Source organism: Macrobrachium nipponense, chromosome 7 (assembly GCF_015104395.2).
Source record: "Macrobrachium nipponense isolate FS-2020 chromosome 7, ASM1510439v2, whole genome shotgun sequence".
Classification (NCBI taxonomy): domain Eukaryota; kingdom Metazoa; phylum Arthropoda; class Malacostraca; order Decapoda; family Palaemonidae; genus Macrobrachium; species Macrobrachium nipponense.
Window position 1 is genome coordinate 15,683,799 of NC_061109.1, and position 24,000 is coordinate 15,707,798.

General features: G+C 37.7%; 1 protein-coding gene across 1 annotated transcript in view; it reads left to right on the top strand.

Annotated features, from left to right (window-relative positions):
• Positions 1 to 24,000, top strand: part of LOC135217320 (mucin-5AC-like) — a 452,543-nt gene that overhangs the window by 384,676 nt on the left and 43,867 nt on the right. The window contains 1 exon segment of the mRNA XM_064253110.1: positions 7,239 to 9,013. Coding sequence (XP_064109180.1) covers positions 7,239 to 9,013 — 1,775 coding nt within the window.

Sequence of the window (24,000 nt, forward strand, 5' to 3'; positions counted from 1 at the left end):
ACTGCGAGGTCTAAACCCATGGGACTTACATGGCAATCCAGGGAATTATTTCAAATTCACCAACAGCAGCCGAGGTTTTTGTCAGTAACAACAGTTAAAGAGGGTGCTGATGATATAGCCAGTGTAAACACAGGTTGCAGATTTAAAAACCATCAGTCACTTTCATTTGTTGAGCAGTTCTACAATGGATACGCTTTTCTGTGTTCACATTAGGAATGTACTATAGTAGATTCACATCAACCGTGCATTTGACGTCTAGGCCAGTCCCTTACGACGCTCCTGATTGGCTGTTGATAAGCCAATCACGCCGTCTCTCGAGAGAGTTCACATGGGCAGGATATATGTTCCACCTCTCCTAGGGATACGTCTTTCAGGAGAGGTGGCACATACATCCTGCCTATGTGAACTCTCGAGAGACTGAGATATTCCAGCCCTGGGCCCCTGTGATTGGCTTATCAACAGCCAATCAGGAGCGCCGTAAGGGACTGCCCTAGACGTCAAATGCACCGTTGATATGAATCTACTATAGGCATAATTTTTACTTATAAAAGAATACTCATTAGACATTTACGTCATTTTTTCTAAGAACTATGCGTAAAGATAATTCGGTTTCTGAATGGGATATCTGCAGCCTTTGCTTATGTTGTGATACTTCGTCGTATTTGTTTTTCATTATTTTTGTACAAGCTGTGTTTGGGTATGTATAATGAGCCATTTGGCAAAAGTGTATATCTCGTGAAATGATAAAAAGACTTTAAATACAGTATAGATCTTTTGTAGTCATTTCATTCATCTCATTTTCCTTGCCTGCGAAGCCTGTTTTTTCAACCTATTAAGTATGCTACGTATGGAACTATGTTTATCTAATCTCAGGAAATTCTGTTATGGTGTCGCGGAAGAATACATGAACATAGCGTCTAATTTTCGCATGAAAAGATATAATATAACATTTTACTAACTTGTCTTAGAGAACGAGTATTATAAGCATTACATTTTACTAATAGCTATCCTCACTTATCGCGCAATCAGTCTATGGAAGAACATCTCAATCTTTTCACCGCTTTATAAAAGGTCATTTACTTCGTTCTCATATTTCGAATTCGTACAAAGGAAAAAAAATGGCATCTGTGAATTTCGAACTCATAGCAAAGTTAAAAAGGAAAGGAATAAATTTTAACATTGACGATCGAGCTTCACTTGAAAACTAGACAATACGCTCGGTAGTACTATGTACTATTCTCAATTACTACAGGTGTTCTACTCTCTCTCCTCAGACTTCCCCGAGCCTCTCCTTCCCCTAAAATAGCTCACCGGGGCCGATTCAAGGAATGTGTCGGAGCGCTTTAGCCCAGAGGCCTCCACATTGCTTTAGCCTATTAATAGACGAATGGTAACAATGCCTCCTGCTGAGTGTAGTTCTGCTCCTCTAAGTAGATACTCACACTTCAAAATGTATGAATAGCTGTTGATGACAGTCCTAAAATAAAATTGGGAGATCCATTGATTATGATGATAATTATAATCTCACGAACTTTCCTGTGAGCGGTTAGACTGGGAATGTTGCTTAAGTAGTGTAACTGCAGGAAGCAATCATGCATGATGGATTACCATTGGACAGAATCCATGAAAATATCAGAATCGCATGATTCATTAGAATGGTGAAGAAATCGCCAGTGGCGAGGGAGATTCGAGCAGGTTCTCGAAAGATCTTGCCTTCAGTGTATATTTTCAGTACTTTATATTTATAATTTAATCATTGTGGATTTCTTTACCATTGGTAAGAATGGTACAATATGAATTGGTAAAACGTACCCTGCAATTTTTATTTAATGGAGTATACTTGGCTCTGTCTTTTACACTGTTGGTTAACTTATTCATTTTTACATGTTCATTTTTACGTAAGAACCCGTAGTAAATTGAGGTCTTAACGTAATTGGTTTTTGCAAAAAGTGGAGCTTAGGCCTCTACATTCCGGCGCTGGCACGCAGGAACTAAGGTTTAACCCACCTATTCCTATTTATACTACAAATTGGCCTCTTTCCCTCACAATTGTTTACCTGGCTTTCTTTCCACACTGAAAGGTCTCACCGCTTTTCACAGACTATCACATAGCGCGCAGCTTCCTCATGATGTTTTCAGCCTATTGTGTGCAGCATACATCTTGGTCATGTGCTCTCAACCGCCTTGAGCGACTGCGCCACAACGAACACTTGAACCATCCTCCCTCTATGTCGGTGGTAGCTACCCTCATCCCTCCTGCTTGTTGCCAGGTAGTATCTTACTTTCCCTATCGAACACTAGTATACCCAGCCAAGTAGGCTGAGTGTAAAACCTTTATTTCTTTTTCATCAGCCATTTTCCTTTTATGACACGAATACGTCCTCTCATCTAATTCTTTGGTGCCAAGACCTAACCCAGGTTATTCCACACCTACTGATATTTTATCTTTATTCTTAACAATCATCCTTCATCGCAAAATAATTGTGTTTGGCGTAAAGTAACGTTGTCCAAATATTTGCGTTTTATCTTTGGATATGGAATCTTCTGAAGACTGGAACTAAAACGCAATTATGAACATGATAATAATAAACAGAAACATATGATGTACTAGATGTTGAAGAGGCAGAGAATGAGAGGGACCTCCTTAAAACGAGAAGAACCGGAAACTCAAGCCAAGTATTCCGAATGAATTCTCAACGATTTTTTGCTTCATGATTGACAGTGATTCCTGCTATTCACATATTTTTCGTTTCTAGTAATAAATGCGCAGATTATGGATTTCCCTCAGAACTCAGTCTTAGGTTTCATGCGACGTAATGTCGCCAGCTACACCTAAACTAAATTAAATCAAGGTTTTGAAAAAAATATCCACTTCGAAATGCTATTCTCATTTATGTCATCCTCGATTATTCCTAAAAGTATTTACAACGACCGATGTCTTAGCGTTCAAGCTCTTCTCCGTGTTTATGATGTTTTCTATTTCTGTATTGCTACCTATGATGACATTGACGCTCAGGTAGATTTGTTTGAACGTAAGATATCAGCACCGATTTGAACCAGCCTCCGCCCTCTTTCTTTTTGCTTACTCAGGGAGTAAGCCCACAAACTACTTTGTTGGTTTGTTGTTGTTGTTAGGGGGTGGGGAAGGAAAGCATAAAAAGGTCTGAAAAAGGTGTTTTGCATCGAGTTAAATATAAAGCAATTTTAGGATAGGATATCTATGACTTATGTAAAAAATAATGTGCTTGTTAAACAGAACAGAAAAATTATTTGTAAGAAAATGTAGCGTATTTTTTCATTTTCGTTGGTGAAACAAAGGGATATTTGGCCGTAGATTTTAGCACGTTTTAGATTATTGGATGTTCTGAATTTAGAGACTATATTTCTGTTCAATTATTTTGAGTTTCCACTGATAACTGAGAACATATGAACGTGCTTAATTTGTGTCATTTTTAATTGACCCTTGTTGTTACTATAAGTAATACTAAGTATGGAGACCATTTCACGTTAAGTTAGGAGTATGTTTTTTGTGTCAAGGGAAAATCTTGCACGCATCCCGGGTAAGCTGGAGGTCGCATCGGGGCTATTTTACGCTCCAAAAGACATTCTAATGCTTTGTTTTCTATTTCATTTCTATCATTATATTTGAATATGACGAATGGCGTCTCAGAAGATATAGCATGAAACAATTTGAACTTTCTTTCCCAGTAATCTGTACATCTCATCTGTTTCATAAACTTGTGAAGAACTGATGCAGTAGACGACAATAATTCTCAGCATTTCCGTTGCCTCTTTGAAGAGCTTGATTAGACTGAATGACGTTTAACTCTCATGTTTTTCCTCTCGTCAATTGTTCTGTCTTTACGATCACCACGAACACCTTTATAGTACCACCACATTTCCTGGTCTTTGTATTTGCCTACGTTCAGCCTTCCGACTGTGACCAAGAAAATGGAGCCCCTTCTTTCTGGTCTGGTTTGCTTACACTACCCACTGTGAACGTCTCCTTTTCGCCCATTTCGTAAACATTCCACTGGTTCTTAAGTTGCTATGACAATTGACTTTTTCACGATTACGCTTCTGATAGTCCTTCTATTATACAACGTATCAGTTTACCAGCATACATACATATAATCACACACACACACACACACACACACATATATATATATAGTATATATATATATATATATTAGATATTAGATATATATATATATATACGTATATATATATATATATATATATGTGTGTGTGTGTGTGTGTGCGTGTGTGTGTGTATATATATATGTATATATACTATCATATATATAATATATATATATATAGATATATATCTATATAGATAATATATATATATACACACGTATATAGCTGATCGGGAAAACTGAATGACAACCGATAAAATCTCTTTCTCTATCTCTCTCCTCCCAAACCCCCTCTACTCTCTCTCTCTCTCTCTCTCTCTCTCTCTCTCTCTCTCTCTCTCTCTCTCTTTCCTGTTAAGATAGTTGCTGCAGTTACATTGCCGAGCATTTTTGACATTTTATATTTCATCATTTCTCACCCCATTCCTATTAGGGCTGCACTTAGGCTTGAAGGCATTGGAAGTGTCTCTGTTCATCCCAGTGACCTCAAAAACTATGGATTAGATACTAATATCCATACTTTGTGACACTTTATTTTTCACCTCTTCTTACCAAACTCCCCCTTCTATTGGAGGTGAACTTGGACTTAAGAGCATCTGGAATGTTACTATTCATCTCAGAGACTTCAAAAGCTATGGATTAGGCACTAATATCTGTCGTTTTTGGTTATTTTTAGATGTCATCCCATTCCCAGCTCTTCTCACCCCAACTTCATATTGGAACTAAACTTGGAATTAACCCTCACAGTCCGGGCTAATTTGTGCTAATGCATACACCCATGACCGGGCTCGGTTTAAGGATGGCCAGTTTAATCGGAAATCTAAAAAAAAAATCATCAATGGAAATAAGAAAATATGTATATTCACATGGCATAAGAATTTTTTTTTTAATATATGTATCCCCCATGGGGAGTTGTAAGTGAATATTTCCCACCCCTTGTGGGCCTCATTTCCCTATGATAGTCGTAAAAAATGCGCTAATTTGCTAATTTTACAAAGTTATAAGCTTATTTCTAATATTTTTGTTTATTTTATTTCATCGAATTGAAATTGCAGCTCAAACATTATAAAAAAACAGATCAAAAATAAAACCAGGAACAATTTCCTAGCATAATTATTGTCAAGTATTTATCAGGCATCCTTAGATGAGAAATTCTCACTACATGACCTTCCCACCTGAAGGGAGCTCTGCTCATTCACACTCTTATAAGGTGATCTGAAGAGTTCCCAAATGTGATATATGGAACTGGGAACATTTTTCCCATAAATTTCGTTCAAACTGTATGGTGTCAAATCCTGATCATATATATACAATACCCGTCCACTGCCTTGGGGCTATGTGTGATCTTATATATACAATACCCGGACTGTGGGGGTTAAAGGGCATTGGGAGTGTCACTGTTCATCCCAGTGACCCCAAAAGCTATGGATTAGATACTAATATCTGTCGTTTTCTGTTATGTTTACAAATCACCCCCTTCCCAGCCCTTCTCACCCCCTCCCACATCGAGGCTGAACTTGTACTTGAACGGCAGCAGGAGCATCACTATTCATTTCAGCAACCTTGAAAACTATGCATTAGACACTGATATCTGTCGTATTTAGTCATTATTATGTCACCCCTTCCCACCCCTATCACCCCCTCCCTATTTTGGCTGAACATGGACTCAAATGGTATCAGGAATGTCACTATTCACCTCAGTGACCTCGAAAATGATGGGATAGACACTAATTTATGTTGTTTTCTGTTATTTTTACTTTTCATCCCTTTCCCCCTCCCCTCCCCTCCCCACATTCCCCCCTTTGGTGCCAGTGATGTCTTACCCCCACAGTATTCTTACCCAGATGCTAAGTTATATGTTTGGATGAAATTGCTCAATGTGTGTCAATATATATTATATTATATATATATATATATATATAATATCTATATATATATATATATATATATATATATATATATATATATATATATATATAAACATTTACACTTTTTAAGAGCGTATCCAAGGTTTTTGAAGGGCCTAGCATCTTATCTGTAAGTGATTCCAGCATCTCTGGGAATGTCTCTGCAAACGTACAAATGCTGGGGGATACAGGAAGGTTCTTTAGAGAGAGAATGTTCCTTGCAATGCAATAGTACGAAGTAAGGGCAAAAAAAAACAAAAAAAAAACATCTCTTTGGATAAAGGTATTCACACAAATTCACTCAATCGAAATAAAAAAAAAACCAACGCAACATCGATTTCAATTGTAAGTGTGAGAAAATATAGTAACTGTCGTGCTTAATTGTCATTGTGAGGTAAGGTAAAAAAATACCTAGGTAAGTTCACTGAGCAAATCTTTCCCTGGTGGACGATCTGATTCTGAAATTGCTTTCTCAGTTAATGAAATAGTGAGCTATGACTTGTAGTTGTTTACTTAATTTTATTCCATAACCTTTGCTTAACAAATCATAAATAACTTATCAGAGGATACCACCGACGCTTAAATTTCTTTTCTTCCAATAAACAGAATTTGAATGAATGTAGAATAAAGAATAAAGAAACTTTGAACGTAAACGAAAATCAGGAAAATTAATGTAAAAAGATGGATATTGAATTTTCCAGAGGTGTCTTTTTGAACTCCAGAGGTCTATTGTGTACGAATGTTTGCCTAGTTACTAATGACCGATTCCATATTTCTGTGTTTTCGTCTTAATCCTATAAAGAAGAGTAAGGAAAATATGTTAAAAATAATTTTCAAGTTTCACAAAACAATACTAATTTTTCCCTTTTTAAGTTTTAATTTCTGCTCCGCCCATTTCCTCTAGGTAAATATACTATCCAGACTCAAGTTATTTGTGTATTTAATAAATAAAATGTTTGTGTGATTCATTCTATAGTCTTCAGTAATACCATTCTTGATAATGACACATATTCCTTGGATATAGCTAGAACACATTCTATGGTCACTTTATAGCTGCTTCTGAGATATTCTAGAATGACTGTGATATTCTTCTGAAAAATACTCACACCTTCAGAATTTTTTTGGACAAAATATGAATGTTTCAATACTGCAACAGACTCCTCACTGGCTGCACTCTCTTTTTCAGGCTCGACGGGACGGGTAGTGACGCTGCAGATTGACGAGAAAGTAAGCCCGACCCAACAACAGGTTCCCCAGAGAAGGAAACCTGAAAGCCAGTTGCATGCAACCCCTCACCCACAAGCACAATATTCACAGCAGAAAAATTCCCAGCCAAAAGCAAACCATCATCCACAAACAAAGGAAGCCTCGTTGCAGCAGCAGCAGCAGCAGCAGCACAAAGAGACCCAGAATGCACAGCACAAAGAGGCAGACAGAAATGCTCCTCCTCAACAGCAAGTAAAGCTCTCGCAGCAGAAGGGAGAGAGGAATGACAGTCGAGCCACTTCTCATGGAAAGTTCCAGCAGCCGAAAGAATCCGACTCTCAGGCAATCTTGAAATTAAAACAGCAAAACCAGCAGCAACTTCAGCAGCAGCAACAGCAAGAAGCCGAGAAACAAGAAATTTTGAAATATCAACAGCAACAAAGACTGCAGCAGCAGCAGCAGCAGCAGCAGCAAAAGTCTCCTAAAACCAAAATAATTGAAATCAAAATTAAAAGAGAAGAATATGAGAACGATCAGCAATTTCAGCAGTTAATCAGAGCAGGATCACTTGGAAGTGGTGAGTCGGCTGCTATACTTCAGCAGAGGAGCCGCTCACCGTTGCCATCCCCTAAAAGAGCAAATCATACCAATGGTCTTAATGAGAAGCAAGTCATAACACCCGTAACTGTTGAGGCAACTTTTAATTCATCATCAGAAAGGAAGATTTGTTCCTTCAAATCACAAGAATGCTTTGCTAGTGAAACAAGCACTGAATGTTCAAAACCTACAAGCAGATCCAGTAGCCATGCTGGTGTAAGGAAAAGCAAAGAAACTGAGAGTATTTCCAAGGGTGATTCATCAAGCATTGCCTCGACAACAGTTGCTCCTTTAGAAACAAGATCAGGGGTCATTCGTGCAGCAGCGAAAGCATACACTCAAAATTTCCAATCTTATTCATACTCAAGTTACTTAACAAAAACTAGGAAAGATTCCCTCACTTCCAAGGAGCCTTCTGTAACAGCCAAAGAAGCTCAAGAGGGTTCTTCAGATGCAAAACTACCTCTAAATTCTAAAGTTACTAATAACACTTCAGGCTCACCTGATTCTCCCTCTCTTGCTGCTACCTCTTCTAATTCCTCAGTGAAAACCAATGCAAAAACATCCACTGTAAAGATTGTTGTGCCTATTCCACCATTTATATCATCTCATGATATCAAAGGATCTCTAGCATCAGAAGACCTAAAATCTTCAAAAACTGGAACAGAAAAGTTTATTTCTTTAAAATCCTTAAAAAAGTTAGATCAATCCAAAGAAAATCCTGAAAACTTTGGTCAGAAAGCATCAAACGCAAAGCCAAGCAATAGTACAGTGAAGTCCTTGGTTAACAAACAAGACTTACAAATTCATAATACAACTACAAAGCCATCTGTCAACCAGAAAGAGCTTGTTAAAACAACAAGAGAGAAACCCATCAACAGTAGCAGTAACATTGCAGGCTCTTCACCTCCTTCAGTTAAAAGTGGTCATACAAATACTCCAGCACCCCCTCACAAAAGGGATAGCAAAGCTCTGCCCCCTCTTTTGTTAAACTTAAAATCAACTTTGGCTGACAAAATGAAGGGTAGTAGTGAAGGGGCACTATTAGTAGCATGTAGGGTTGCTGAAGAGGATCAGATCTTAAGGTTATTGAAGGAGCTAACAGCAACAGGAACACTAGATCCTGCGGCACTAAATCAGACTGATCGTTCAGGAAGGGTAAGTAACAGTGCATTAATTATTTCTCTTTAAGAATTAGGATATGTAATTAATAATTTTTATACCTAATATACTGATAAACATGACCATACCTTTTCTGCCTTTATGGTTTCTGGAATTTCAATGAAGGAATGCACATTTTGTTGTTATCAATGATGCTGTTGAGTAATTTGGATATAAAAAAATATCCTAATAGGTCATCCTTGTATAATACAAAAATAAGCCCTTTAATATATAGCAACAATTTATAAGTAATTAAGTTGAACAAGTCTAGTAGGATTACTCTTTGATCTTCATTAGTATTTCATGATTAACTTCAGGTTATAAAATGTCAACTAGTTATGTCTGCTCTTAAAAACCAACATTCTGTTTTTCTGATAAATTGCCTAGAAGGATGAAGGGGGTATCTTAGTGTAGGATGTAAGACTGCTAGGGCTGTCTTGAGAGGCAGCGTATAGGGGTTTTCTGTCGCTCGTGTCTCCCTTTGGATCTTATGGATGTCCTGTGATTTCCTCGAAAAAGGGGGGATGAAGTCCATGTTCCTCTGTACATTTAATGCAGGCAGTTTTTGGTTTATACTCAGCTTCTGCTATTTGCAATATGTGGAACCAGACTTCACCATGTATGATCTCCGTTCTTTCCAATAATTCTTCTAGTGTTGTGGTCGTCTACGTAGCGTTGAAATATTACCCCTTGGTTGCAGTGAACTTCCAATCACCTGCATAGCGTGGTAGTGGTAGGACCTGTGTAGTAATTGCTGAGAGCTTGACATGTCCCGTCAGTACATTTAAATTTGTATAATTTCGACAGCTACATCTCTCTAAGGGGGGTTGGGGATTCGGGCTGCCGGGATTTTGGGTTTGGGGGACAGTGCTATTTCACATTACAAGGGTGCTAACTAGGTTCAGGCGGCAGTAGACATGTAAAGAAACACTCTTTATGGCCTTGACCCCGTCCTTGAACAGGCTGTGGTATGCAGCTTTCTAATAGAATTTGATGCTTCTAAACGGGCATTTACTACATGATGATATCGGCGAAAGTTTCTAAAAATAGTTCTAGTTCATCTACACCACTCAAATATATTAGGAAAGTGTTTTCATATTACTTAATATGTCAAATGACGATGTTATTTTTCACATCCTTCCATCTAGACTTACTTACAGTTATCTCCCAGTACATCATTATACGAGAATGTAAATGCTTCGTCTTGCTACGATGATAACATCCACTGCTATAGTGAATCTGTGGCTATAGAAATTCTCTATGGCATTTAGTATTCTTGTATTTTATGCAAATTGTACCTTGTAATTTTGCATATCATTGAAAAAAGATTATGTATAGCACAATGTTGCAGGAAGGATGGACAGAATCTATTTTTTAAAGTCTGCTTTGTACTGTTCATCAAAGAACAAGAAACTGACTGAGGTTTCTGTATGAGTTTGCCAGTTGCCATTGAGAACTGAAAATTGTTTACGCATTTATCTATAGGATAAAAATTTGTTGTGTGGCGTTGAAGAAAAATATGCATTTAAATGTTTTGAAACTGACTTTTTCAAACTTTTTCATTTTAATTAACTTTTCCCGGTTGTTATAGGAAATATTCGAGCGGATGTCCACTAACATGACCACTAGGGTACAGGTCACCGAGCTGGTCATGAAATGGTGTCGTTTCACTGATTACTTCAAGTATAGCTTGAAAGATAATTCTAAAAAAAATCGATGATGTACATTTTGTGAAAAAGCCTCAAACCCCTAGTTGAAGACTATCTATTTTGATGACTCACAAATCCATGGAAGTACTTCAAGAAGATGAATGTTACCGGAAACGCGCTTCCTGAATTGAATGAATAATGCGATATCGCTCATATGAAAATTGAGCGTTCCTAATATGGCAAACAAATGAACTAACGAAGGTCCTGTGTGTCCTGCATTTTAGGATAACTGAGGCTGAGCAGCCGTAATCTCTCTCTCTCTCTCTCTCTCTCTCTCTCTCTCTCTCTCTCGTCGTCGCGAAGGATAACATCGGAATTATGAGCAATAAAGACATTATGCTTTTTGATTTGTAATATTCCTAAGTGTGAAGCTTATACCCAAGACACCCCGCCCCCTCTTTCTCTCTTACTTTCTTTTAACTACTACCTTTGCAAACTAAGTTTTGTTAGTGAAAGTTTTGTATTAAGATCATTTGTGTCCAACTTCATCTTGTCGGTGCTCATGTTCGTTTTACCTGTGAGTGTTCTCATTTGTGAAGGACGATTTGTGAAGTTTTTGATTTTTCCTTTAAGCTGAGCGATCGTTGGACGTAAGCAACAAGAATACACAATTTGTTATTACTGAGAAACCAAAACCAGTGATGGAAAAGACACAGTGTTTAAATTAATACTTCACATCATGATGTGATGCCACTCCCTCTCCGAATGAGAGAAAAACTGGAAGGAGTCGGCTGAAATGGAAGCAACACAGGACATATTACTTTAATGGAACTATTGATTTCTTCCTCGTAACATTCCTCCCCAATTGGTCTGTTCTCGAATTTCGCTCCGACCTGGAAGGTTGGGTAAAAAAAATGAAAGATCTCTCTCTCTCTCTCTCTCTCTCTCTCTCTCTCTCTCTCTCTCTCTCTCTATAAAAGTCTAAAAAGGAGGAGGAGAGGCGATGGCTCCAGTGGTCTGCTTGACTTGTGCCTCACGGAGAGAGAGAGAGAGAGAGAGAGAGAGAGAGAGAGAGAGAGAGAGAGAGCCAAAAGAAGACGAACAGGTAGGAGAGGCAATATGCCATGATCATTTCAGACTCCTTCCACTTGTTACTCGTGTTTTCCCACAGACATCTTGAGAGTGGTTCACGCGAGTGTTGAAAGACGGAGAAGTCAAATGTCTTCATTGGCGAAACTTGATTGTTGGGTTTACCTTTACCGATCACCAATATCTCAGTACGAAATTTCCAACATTATGAATGGTAGCGGGGAATAGTGACGTTGTCATTAACATTAATATGTATAAATTACACTCAACATATTGCTATTTTCTGTTGTGCACAAACAATCATTTTAGACTTGCTAAATACGATTAGAAAATTGTATTTACTCCTCAGCTACGAGATAGTACTACATTTCATGCGTCATAATTATAGGGAGCGGGATAGTAAGAGAATGACGGTGAAAGGTTACATAGTGCTATATACTTGAAAAGAAATGAGGCATCGCTTAAAATGCCTCAGAGGTTGATGTTTACAGGATGAAAAGCAGATGAATGCTGCTCGGGGAGATCATTTGACAGAAGAAGAGGAAGAAGAACTCGGCTATAATAGTAGCAAAGAAGAGTACCTAATGCAGCAGACAGAAGAGGATAGGGAAGAAGAGCAAGTGTCCCAACATCTTGATAACTTTATGCGCCAAGTCATTCCATGTTCAGAGGAGCCACTCGGCGACGACGCATCACCACCACCACTTCAAAACATGAGGATGCCTCATAGGCTGCTTCTGAGAGTTCAGGGCCACTTGCTCTGCTCAGTTTTACTTTCGCCTGACGCGTCCATTTTCTGACCACATGACGCCCAAATTGAATAACGATCGTCCTCTACGAGCCTCCACAACAAGGCAGTAAACGCTCTTTAAAACCCAGTCCGTTTCAGGTTTCACATTTCCGTTTAAAGGGGAGAAGGCGCTCCGGCTCTGCCTACACGCCTTGGAGCGTTGCGCCTAGAGGTGTTCTCAGGACTTTGAACGTTGCACCTACAGGTGTTCTCAGGACTTTGAACGTTGCGCCTAGAGGTGTTCTCTGGACTTTGAACGTTGCGCCTAGAGGTGTTCTCAGGACTTTGAACGTTGCGCCTAGAGGTGTTCTCTGGACTTTGAACGTTGCGCCTAGAGGTGTTCTCTGGACTTTGAACGTTGCGCCTAGAGGTGTTCTCTGGACTTTGAACGTTGCGCCTAGAGGTGTTCTCAGGACTTTGAAACGTGCGCCTAGAGTTTTCTCTGACTTTTAACGTTCGCCTAGAGTTCTCTGGACTTTTGAAGTTGCGCTGAGTGTTCTCGGACTTTGAACGTTGCGCCTAGAGGTGTTCTCAGGACTTTGAACGTTGCGCCTAGAGGTGTTCTCTGGACTCTGAACGTTGCGCCTAGAGGTGTTCTCTGGACTTTGAACGTTGCGCCTAGAGGTGTTCTCAGGACTTTGAACGGTTTTCTCGCAATGATCAGCTATTCAGTAGTGCTTGCGGTCGCCCTCCATCTTGGATTCTCGTTGGCTTTTTGATGTCAGAAGATTCACAAAAGTCAAGGGGCATGCATTGGCCCTTTACTTGGATTACATTATTGGAGCAGATGAATGGTCGATTGATGTAATATTATAATTTGTAAGTTGAACAAATACTTAACTCTTTTAGCTACTTATTTCATAACAGAGCCACGCACAAAGCGTGTAGGTAGCCTACTTCTGCTAGCCATAGTCATAATACGATTGAGTTGTTTCCACTTGACTTCCAATCCTCGTGTCCATTTGACCAGGTTTTTATTTCTGCTTGATAGCGTGAAATACTTGGTGGTCTGACTTCAAGATCTGATGGCGTAGTAAACTCCAATTCCGAGAGGTCATGAGAAACATTTCTGCGCCATAGCTAGTCATGTTGAATTTCCCAAATATTTCAGTAATATGATAACGATGGATCAAAAGTATCTAAACTAATTTTTCCCGTGTGTGGTTGGGGGGGGGGGGGGGGTTGATGGGTAATGCCGTCAATGCAACTCATACAGTGCATTGTAAGCATACTCTAAGTTCTTTGCCGCAACCCTTTCCACTCGTTTTACTGTACCTCCTTTCATATTCTCATTCTTTATCTTAGTGCTTTCCACCCTCTCCAAACAATTGATTCATAATGCAACGGCTTTCAGGTTTTCCTCCTGTTACACCTTTCAGACCTTTTACTGTCAATTTCAGTTTCAGCGCTGAATGACCTCATAGGTCCCAGTGCTTGGACTTTGGCCTCCATTCTACATTCAACTCAACTCAACTTGAAGTCATTTTGGGATGATTCGATTTGGATCTTCGCAATTAGGCCTAAGGTCCTAATTTTACAGAGCAAGGAAGCTCCCGAAATGCAGCTATGTTCAGGTATAACAATGGGTGATCCGACCTCCAGCTTACTCGTGGCGCGTGCTGAAATCAACGGTCAAATAGAGCGTCGTTTCACCAACGAAAATTTAAATAAATAAGCTATATTTTACTAGAAATCATTTTTTTCTGTACCGTTTAACAATATACATTATAATATATTTTTTTGCATTTTGCATTCTAACAGTTGGATTATAAATATCCTATTCTAAAATTTCTGTATCTTTAACTCAACACGAAACACATTTTTCAGACCTTTTTGAGCTCTTCCAAAGGGCTTTCCTACCCCCCCCCCCCCCCAATAATAACAAAGTAGTTTGTAGGTTTACTCCCCAAGTAAGCGAAAATCTACATCTTTATCTTAATTCTTAAATAACATGGCCTATCATCAGAAATCTTACAAGTTACCTTGAAAGATTTCTCTACTTTCACACGAGTTAGCTGAACCAGAAGGTAAGATCGTGAATATGTGATACTCAGTTTTAATGTAAACCGGGCCTATGTTTTAGAATATTCTGTAACAATGAATAGTAGCTGACGTAACTATAGTGCAATTGTTCTCATTCAGAAATAAAAATCTATTCCATAGTAAGTCTTCTTAATTAAGCTCAGGAGAATTATTATTATTATTATTATTATTATTATTATTATTATCATTATTATTATTATTCTTATTATTATTATTATTATATTATTATTATTATTATTATTATTATTATTATTATTATTTATTTATTCTTTTTTTGGGGTTTATCACAGTCCTTCAATTCGACTGGGTGTACTTAAAGTGTGGGGTTTTGGGTTACACCCTGCTTCCTTAGGAGTCATCACTTTTCTTACTATGTGCGCCGTTTCCAGTTAGCACACACTTTTGCACTACTCCTGGAGCTACTACTTCAGCCTCTAGTTTTTCCAGATTCCTTTTCAGGGATCTGTAGGACTGAAGAGGGATACGGAGCAGTATCCAAAATCTCTCCTAGTAATTTTTAGCATTGTACAATAATATATTTTAACACTACTGTGGCTTTTAATTGTCAATAATAATAATAGTGATAATAGTATCATAAACGAGAAGATGTGGATAGAAATTTTCATTAAATGCAAGTCTTGTATATATATAATTATTATATATATTATAATAATATATAGTTATATATATATATAATATATATTATTAGTAATATAATATATATATATATATTATATATATTATATATATATTAATATATATAATATATAATATAAATATTATAATATCATAAACGAGAAGATGTCGATAGAAATTTTTCATTAAATGCAAGTTTTGTATATATATATATATATATATTATATACTATATATATATATCTATATATATATATATAATAACATATAGATATTACAATACCATACATATAGATGGTATGTGTGTATGTGTGATGTTTTGGTTTGTTGTATTACATTAAACTGATAATGACATTTAACCAATATAACAGTTCTCGGGTGTAGATGTCAGCTTTTGCCAGAGATTTATCTCTTTTGGATAGAGTGGTTTGTGGTGGTCGTTTCCTAATCCCTCACATAAGCAGTCATGACTTGAACCGTCAACGGAGAGCCTCTTGTTTGTCAGTTTTCATTAGATGTATTTTAGCTGAGATCTTTCACCTTCGTCATTTTTCTTTGATCCCCTTTTCCTGCAGAGAGTCGCCAGATTCGCTGAGCAGTAGCTCCGATATGGAGTAAATGTCCCTCGCTGTCGAACTCCTCGAACTCCTAAGATCCAGAGGCCCTTTGTTCCTTGCACCGTTGGAGTGTGGAACAGTTTCCCTACGGATGTTGTGACGTAGTATCCTCAAACGTTCAAGCGAAGATGTAATGCATTACTACCCTTATATGATTCTCATTCTATTTTAAACATATCTTTACATGTTTGTCTATTTATTAATGAATTTGTTCATCTGTTTTTACCTTTCTAGTAACTGATCTCTTCTTTCTGTATTTCCGATTTCTCTCTGTTACTTCACTGAAAAGAACACCACATTCTTTGGATCCGTGAACTTCAAGGCTTGTTCCATATGACTAGAGTTCATCTGCTGAATAATAATGATAATGTTAATAGTGGCACGAGAAATTGTACTAATAAATGAAATACACATGGTCTTTAACTGAATGAACTGAGAATCGATGTCGAGTCCAGCGAAATATTGCCATCCATAGGGAACAAATCATCCGTGCTGGGAGCGCCCGAGCTTCGTAATCTGCTCTTAATTGACTCCCCATTCTGGACAACAGGGACGCTTTCAACGACATGAAAAACACTCATATCATAAAGCTAAACAGGCAAAATAACGACAATGTCATATGTATGATAGAAAGAAAATTATATCAGAAAAAAATCCTCTGTAAATTATGGTATTCCGAAGGTTCATAAGTATGTGTTGTACTTTCAGAAAATAATGGCGAATCGGAAAGCAACAAGGTCGATGTAACGGCTCAACAAGAAATGTCGGAAATCTTATTGCCTGCAATAACAATATCGAATTCAGATTTCTTTGAGCCTTTATCGTATAGAATTTTAAAGTTCCTTCCTAATAGCAAAGCTAAAAATAAAACCCGTTTTATCGCAGTGCAAAAATGTATTACAAGATAATGCCTTAGCTAAAGTCACAGTCGTGTCTTCCCGGAACGTAATCCGCGCCAAAGACCTTATATTTTCTTCTCCTAAAAATGAAGAGACGTTGATATCGTTAGACAAATTTAGTTTCACGACTTATCTTCAGTGTAAAATAGATATGTCCAGCAACCGTAATTACCTACATGGCTTCACTCTGCCGAAGTACGATAGACGCCGTTGACATCCCTAGCTTTCATGAGGACCGTATACACTTGGTTTTCTAATTGGTCAGTAGTTACCATTTAAAATTTGTTTGGAAAAGTTTTCAGGAGGTTTTTAAGACAGACAAATCTGAAGTGACTGAGCAGCCACGGTACTTTTCCAATCCGTTGTTAGAATTTGGTCAATTTAATGGTAAAATCGCAACAGGCATGATTTGGCTAGTGAAACCTGAGGAAGTGCTAAGACCCAATCAAATAACCTTTTAGGTGCATTTATTCACCACGGGAAAAATCCCTCCGGTATTGAGGTTTCTAAATCCAGTGAAATGAATGATAACGGCGGAATATCTAAATCGCATATGGAAAAAGTCAATTAACACGCCAGCCGTCTTTTTCCTGGAATGACTGACTCACTGACTCTAATTTATGCAGCCGTCTTCTTCTTGAAATTATATTCATGACAATTTTAACAACACTGAAGTTTCATTTTCATAAAAAAAAAGGGCTCCTCTGACAATGAAACGGCGTCATCTCACATCACTTTCATTAACCGGGTTTATACCAACACCTCAACTATATATGTAAATGACATTTACTGTGGCATTGTCGCGTAGTACCTCAAGATCTTTTAGTGCTCAAATCATCCTCCACTATTTTTAGAATTACCTTTCATTAAACACCTTAGTCTTTTTCTTCTTGCTGCCTCTTACCTTGAGTCCAGTACACTTCCCGAGGTAGTAATAGCTCTTCTGCTCCTTAATGTATATCAGAAAACATTGAGGCCTTTCGACTGCTAAGTAAAGGACACTGAGCCGAAAGGCGTCGTAGTACCCTTTCGTTTCACGTGCCAAATTTTCGTGATTCAGTTATACACCCGCACCCACCCACCCACATACACACACACACACACACACACACACACACACACACACACATATATATCTATATATATATAATTATATATATATATATTATATATATATAATATATATATATAGATATATATATGTGTGTGTGTGTGTGTGTGTGTGTGCTGTGTGTGTGTGTGGGTTTTCTTATATACTTTATGGCACAGTGTTTCTCTTTAACAGTTTTCAAGGAATGCTGGATGCACACGTGACGTTCGCTATACAGAGACTGACTCCTCTATAATCTTGTGAGTCTCCATTGATCTTCAAAGACAAAACTGCAAATGGAAAGACAAAAAATCATTGTTGCGTTACTCCATGTTATTGTCTTCTGTGAGTGTGTGTGTGTGTGTGTGTGTTTTAGGGTATGTACTCTTAAAGAGAAGTCTTCAAATCTATATCTTTCAGTAAATTTTCCATAGGTCCTAAGTTAATAATTTGTTGAAATCCGTTGCAGTAGTTATGTGAAATCCGTTGCAGTATTTATGCATGTGAGGAGTTTTCCAGCGTCAAATGAGATAGAGACGAGGAACTATAAGAACTTTACGTTTATGGCCTCTACACACAGACCTTTCGTTTTCCTTTGTTTACAGTCAGTCATACGAACTCGTGTGTTAAGGTATATGACTTGAATTATCTGTATTTTCATAGCATACGAGTATGTATAGTGTATACCATTAACAATCTTAGCGTCTAGATTTCTGAAAGCAGATATGTGAAAATAAGAGAGAGAGAGAGAGAGAGAGAGAGAGAGAGAGAGAGAGAGAGAGAGAGAGAGAAAAAAAACGAAGCAAATGGGAGCACAGCCACGTCGAATGAACACTAAAAGTAGTTGGCATTGTTTGGGGCATTGTGACTGCAGTCATTGTCTGCCCTCCCTGAAGACTTCCTAGTCCCCTTCCTTTCTCACTTTTTTCTCTTTTCATCCTCCTCCTCTCCTCCTCCTCCTCCTCCTCCTCGCCCTCCTCCTTTTTCTCCTCCTCCTCCTCCTCCTCCTCCTCCTACCTCCTCCTCCTCCTCCTCCTCCTCTACCTCTTTCGCTCAGTGCTTTAGGACTGATCTGGCAGTGAGCAAATTTTGTGGTAATTTTCATACTCCTTTGAGAGGCTAAGTGATTTTTTGAAGCAATTTAATCAAGTTTAATTTTTAGTTTCTGTATTTCAAGAATGCTAATTTTTCACTATGATTCCAAAGAAATACTTATCTTTAAATGAGAAATAAAAATTTCTTTGTGAATAGTTATTTGTTAAAAAGATAGAAATGTATCACAGCTTGTTTTTATTTTGGCCATTTGGTAGTTCCTGGCTTCAATCCTCTCGAGCTTGGAGTTGAGAGCACCTGTTGTCTTGTGGCCTTTATCCACAGGCGGAAATTGTTGCCTCACTCGGAAGGAGCACAACTAATAATTATCTTAGCACAATGTTGAAGGCATTGAGAGCTTTATCTCCTAGATTTCAACTCTGGGTGCTGGGTGGATGACTATGGTTTAAAAATTACTATACGACACCAGGGATCACTGGCCGTAGTCTGCTATAAACTGCATACTACAAGAATTGGTTATTCTTTAATAAATAATCCAAGGCTTCCGCTTTGTAAATGGACAGGCACAATTTAGAAATGGCCCCCAGTCCCAGGCCTAAGGAGGTGCTAAATAATAGACCCCAAAATCAAAATGGAAAGATATAATAGACAGTAAACGGTTGATTCAAGATACATAAAATGGATTTCTTAGCTCTCTGTGACTCAAGGTGAGAGGGAATTTATTTTCTCACGTCTGTTCATATACACACATACATATATATATATATATATATATATATATATATATATATATATATATATATAATATATGTATTGTAATGAACTGCTCATTCCCTCCTTGGAAATGTATTCTAACACTCTTAGAAATGGCCTTGCATGGAGGTACGAGAGTTAATACAAACAAAAACCTATGGCAGAAGGCCGATATTACTGAAAAAGGGTGATTTACATAAACTCTGGACTTTAGTTTCAAATGAACTATATTTACATTTAAGTTACGGGTAGGTCCAGGAATTAATGAGATGGTTGATTGCCTGGCCACTGGAAACACTTGGCTGGGAAATGAGCCAGACACGATGGAAACTTGCTCAAAGCTGGTTATTTCAAGGCACCATTATTCCATAAGGGTTCCCAATTTTCTCCCACAATCAGGCACGGTATTTGTCGGCAAAGAGATTGTATTCTAGTATCAGTACTAAGGCGAGGAACACGTGGGAAATGTTACATATTACCTAGCATCACAAGGGAATTAATCACAGCATTGAACCAAAATTGGGGAGTGAAGCTGAACAAAGAGTGGGAGAAAGTCGCCTTGGAAAGATGAAACGAAATATAGACAAGAGGCAAAAACAATTCCCTGACTGCACTAAATTTAACCTCACAGTACCTGGAAATCCTAGGTTTGGTGGTCTTCTCATCTGCTGAATACTTGTGGGATCTCCCAGAGGAAGCAGAGGAGCAAAAGGGTGGGGGGGGGCGGGGGGTGGAAGTGGAGTCAATGCAGGGGAGAGGCGTCTGACCTCAGAGAAAGTTCAGGGACTTATGAACACCTGAAAACGTCTGCGTTTTTCTGAGAGAGAGCGGCTGGAGCCCTGTCGTTATAAAATCTCGGCTGAGAGAGACTCCTCATTCCTAAGGACACCTGCTGAGATCAAATCCAGAGCAGCCAAAGGGAGCAAAGAGGGGTTTAGAGAGAATGGAGGCTTACAGTTCACAGGGGCAACTTGCATATAGGCAAGAATGAATTAATTTGGTTATAAAGAGGTCTTACTTTTCCTTGGTTCTGGCTTAAATCCTGAACAATATATATATATATATATATATATATATATATATATATATATATAATTGTATAATATGAAAGTTAAATTCAGTGCAGGGAAAATAGTGTTCGCCACAGCAAATATTAACTCATGAATAATCAATATATGAATATGTTCACAGTTTCCAAACGCATTTCTATATTTTCCTATATATGGTTTTATCATAACGAAAGGAAGTCCTGTTTTCTCTCATAAGTATGTGTGCCCTTAGGGTATTTCTTTAATTTGTTTGCCATAGCAAACAAAACAGTTCAGAAAAATAATATGCTTTGGGCTACAACAGCCCCTCGTGTGTTTACCAGAGTGTTTGCCTATGTTGGTGTTTGGACCCATTAATATAGTAATAATTATAGCAATCAATGTAAGAAAATGAATGACTGAAAATAAGAGAATCATGAAAGTTTCCTGTATCTGAGGAAGACGTTATTGCTAAAGAAGATTAACAGTGTGTTTGAACAATTGCCTCCATTCTCTATCATTGACTTCAGTAATTCAGGGAAATTTTGTGTAGCGGAGGATGGAGTTGAGGTTACATGCTAATGGAATTATTTTATTTAGGGATCCTTTTTTTTAATGTGTACATTCACAGAGAGAAGACACTTGTCTTGTTCTCTGCTACGGTGGTGGTCAGCTCTAACAAGGATAGCACCGATAGTGTCTTCTTGAACGTGAATTTGACCGATTTTTAAACTACTCAAAACTGCTGCCCATCTAAAACGGATGGATGTAATAAGTTGTGAAGACTTTCTGGCTCTTTTTTTATTTCAAAGAGAAAGATACTCATATTGAGAAGCATGGTATCGTTGTCAGATATAAACATCTGAGATAAAATGTGACAGGACTGGAACGAAACCCTAGAAGAGCCAGGGGGCTTTTCCATTTATCCCACCTCCTTCCTGTGGGAGATAAAAGGTTCTCTGAGACGTCCCGTGAAGTTTGATACTCATATAAATATTTTAAACTCTAGAACAGAATCCACTTTACACAAGTTAAGGATGTCATCAAGCAGAATATCTCAAACCTGCTATGAGGGTTGTAGAAAATGTGATGTCTCCAGTCCCAATTATTGAAAACCAGCCACATCCTAGAAATATCGCTGCTTTCCAAACAATGGGAGACACATGTATACATCTAACAACAAATATCAGCGGGGATTGGTTTTGGACCTTCTTGCTCAAATTCGGTGACATGAAATCTCCATTTTAGAACTTCTCTTCCGATGCTCAAGAAGCTCTGAAACAGGAAGATAACCAAGGTGGCTGTAGCCTGTGGCAATATGATCAGCACCAAAGTAAGAATGCATGAAAGACATCTGAGTCAACTCTGCTACGGGACAGGGAAACCTGATACTGAATAAAAAAAAGAAAACTGAAAAGATTAGATGGTTGTTTACGTAATATATATGTAGAGAGAGAGAGAGCGCGCGGAAGTGTTAGAGAGGAAAATACGTGGAAATAGTAAGTGTTGATATGAGTGAAAATACGGATCTAAGTCTTTAGACATCCTTTGAAGAACAGAGGAATGAAGGGAAGACAGAAAATCTGCTGCTGCGTAAATGGATTAAAAGAGGAACCTCAACATCCAAAATGCAAGAGAGTTTGTGGAAGACATGGGCCTATGAGTAGCTGATGATCCTTCTGTGTAGGTGCTGAAGCAACCCATCCTTGATTCAGGAGTTAGAGCAGGGTTTCTTAACTAGGGGTATCCATACCCCTTGTGGGTATGAGAATCATATGCTGGGCGTGTGGGACTTGACTCTCGATATATATCTTATTTCAGTGTGTTAAGTATGTATGGGTACATTTTGTAAATAAATAACTACATAAAACTATAAATGCTTTTGGTTTCTTGTATGTTCTAGTCCTAGCTATTCATACCTAAAGTATGTACTAATTTAATTATATTAAGTGAAAGTAGACAGATGTCTTGGAAATGTCAGTCTTAGTAGACAAAAAAGAGCTTAGTAGGTTAAGAACCACCACATTCTATTTGCGAAGCCTTTCGCTGTTTCTTAACAACGTTTTGAAGCCTAAAGGAGACATTACAGTATTTTAACAGTTAAAAGATTATACAATCATTATTGTATAACCTTTTAATAAGATAAATGATAAAATATTTAAAATCAATTACAACAGCATACTATAAACAAATTGGTGGGAAAGACAGAGATGGAAAGTTTACACTATAAATGAATGATTGAATGATTTATATTAAAAGCAAAGGATAAGATGAATATTGTCAAGGCTAAGATCTGGTTTTCTAAAAATTATTTCTATCGACTCAGAGAATCTCAATGATGGCTCTTCTCTAATAGGATCTAGAACACTAAAATTCTCTAATCATCAATCTATAGGTGGCGGTACAGGCGTCACACGTGTAAATATAGTTGAAGCCAGACAAAAGGTCTGCAGGTAGTTTATCCTTATGGTTTAACACCGCTTGCGCAGTATGGTTGTCGGCTAATATTAACTTGGGGTTAATGTGGGGAAATCTATAATTAATCATATTTTTTTAGTCCTCTTGTAACGTATTTAGAACAAGGATCACTTGTATATGGCAATTTAAAATACATAATCAGTTCATCAACCTTGGTATATCTATTTTGATATTTATACTGAGAGATATATTTAGGAACTTTTTCATTTCTTTATATATTATGTTATTAGGATAACCATTAATTTTGAAATAGTTTAAAAGAAGCTTTATTTCTGAGTCAAATGACTGCCAGGAGCTGCAGGGAGAATATACTCTATGTATTGGGGTCATAATGTTATTTATTTTAAAGTTAAAGAATGTAGCGCTTTGGAAATTCATTGCAAGACCGGTAAAAGTAGACTTTCTGAAAAGGCTTTCCATCTCTGTCTTTCCCACCAATTTGTTTATAGTATGCTGTTGTAATTGATTTTAAAGATTTTATCATTTATCTTATTGTTGCTACTTTTACTCAGCTTTGTCAAGCCAATAATGATTGTTGTATAATCTTTTGACTACTAAAATATAATGTCTCCTTTAGGCTTGAAAATGTTGTTATGAAGACACAACGAAAAGCGTCGCAAATGATTATATGAAGTTATATTGTCAACAAATAGGACTTAGTGGGCTCAAGCAAGGGGGTATGGAACTATATTGGGCAATTCATGGGGTCTGAGGTCATCACAAGGTTAAGATCCCCTGAGTTAGAGATTGAAAGTGTCTGTGACATTTGCATTATTTTCTGTAGTCACGTCTCAGTCAAGAGTAAAGGCTTCATGTCTAATTAGGCTGAGAATATTTTAATCTTTAGAAAATGATTCAAC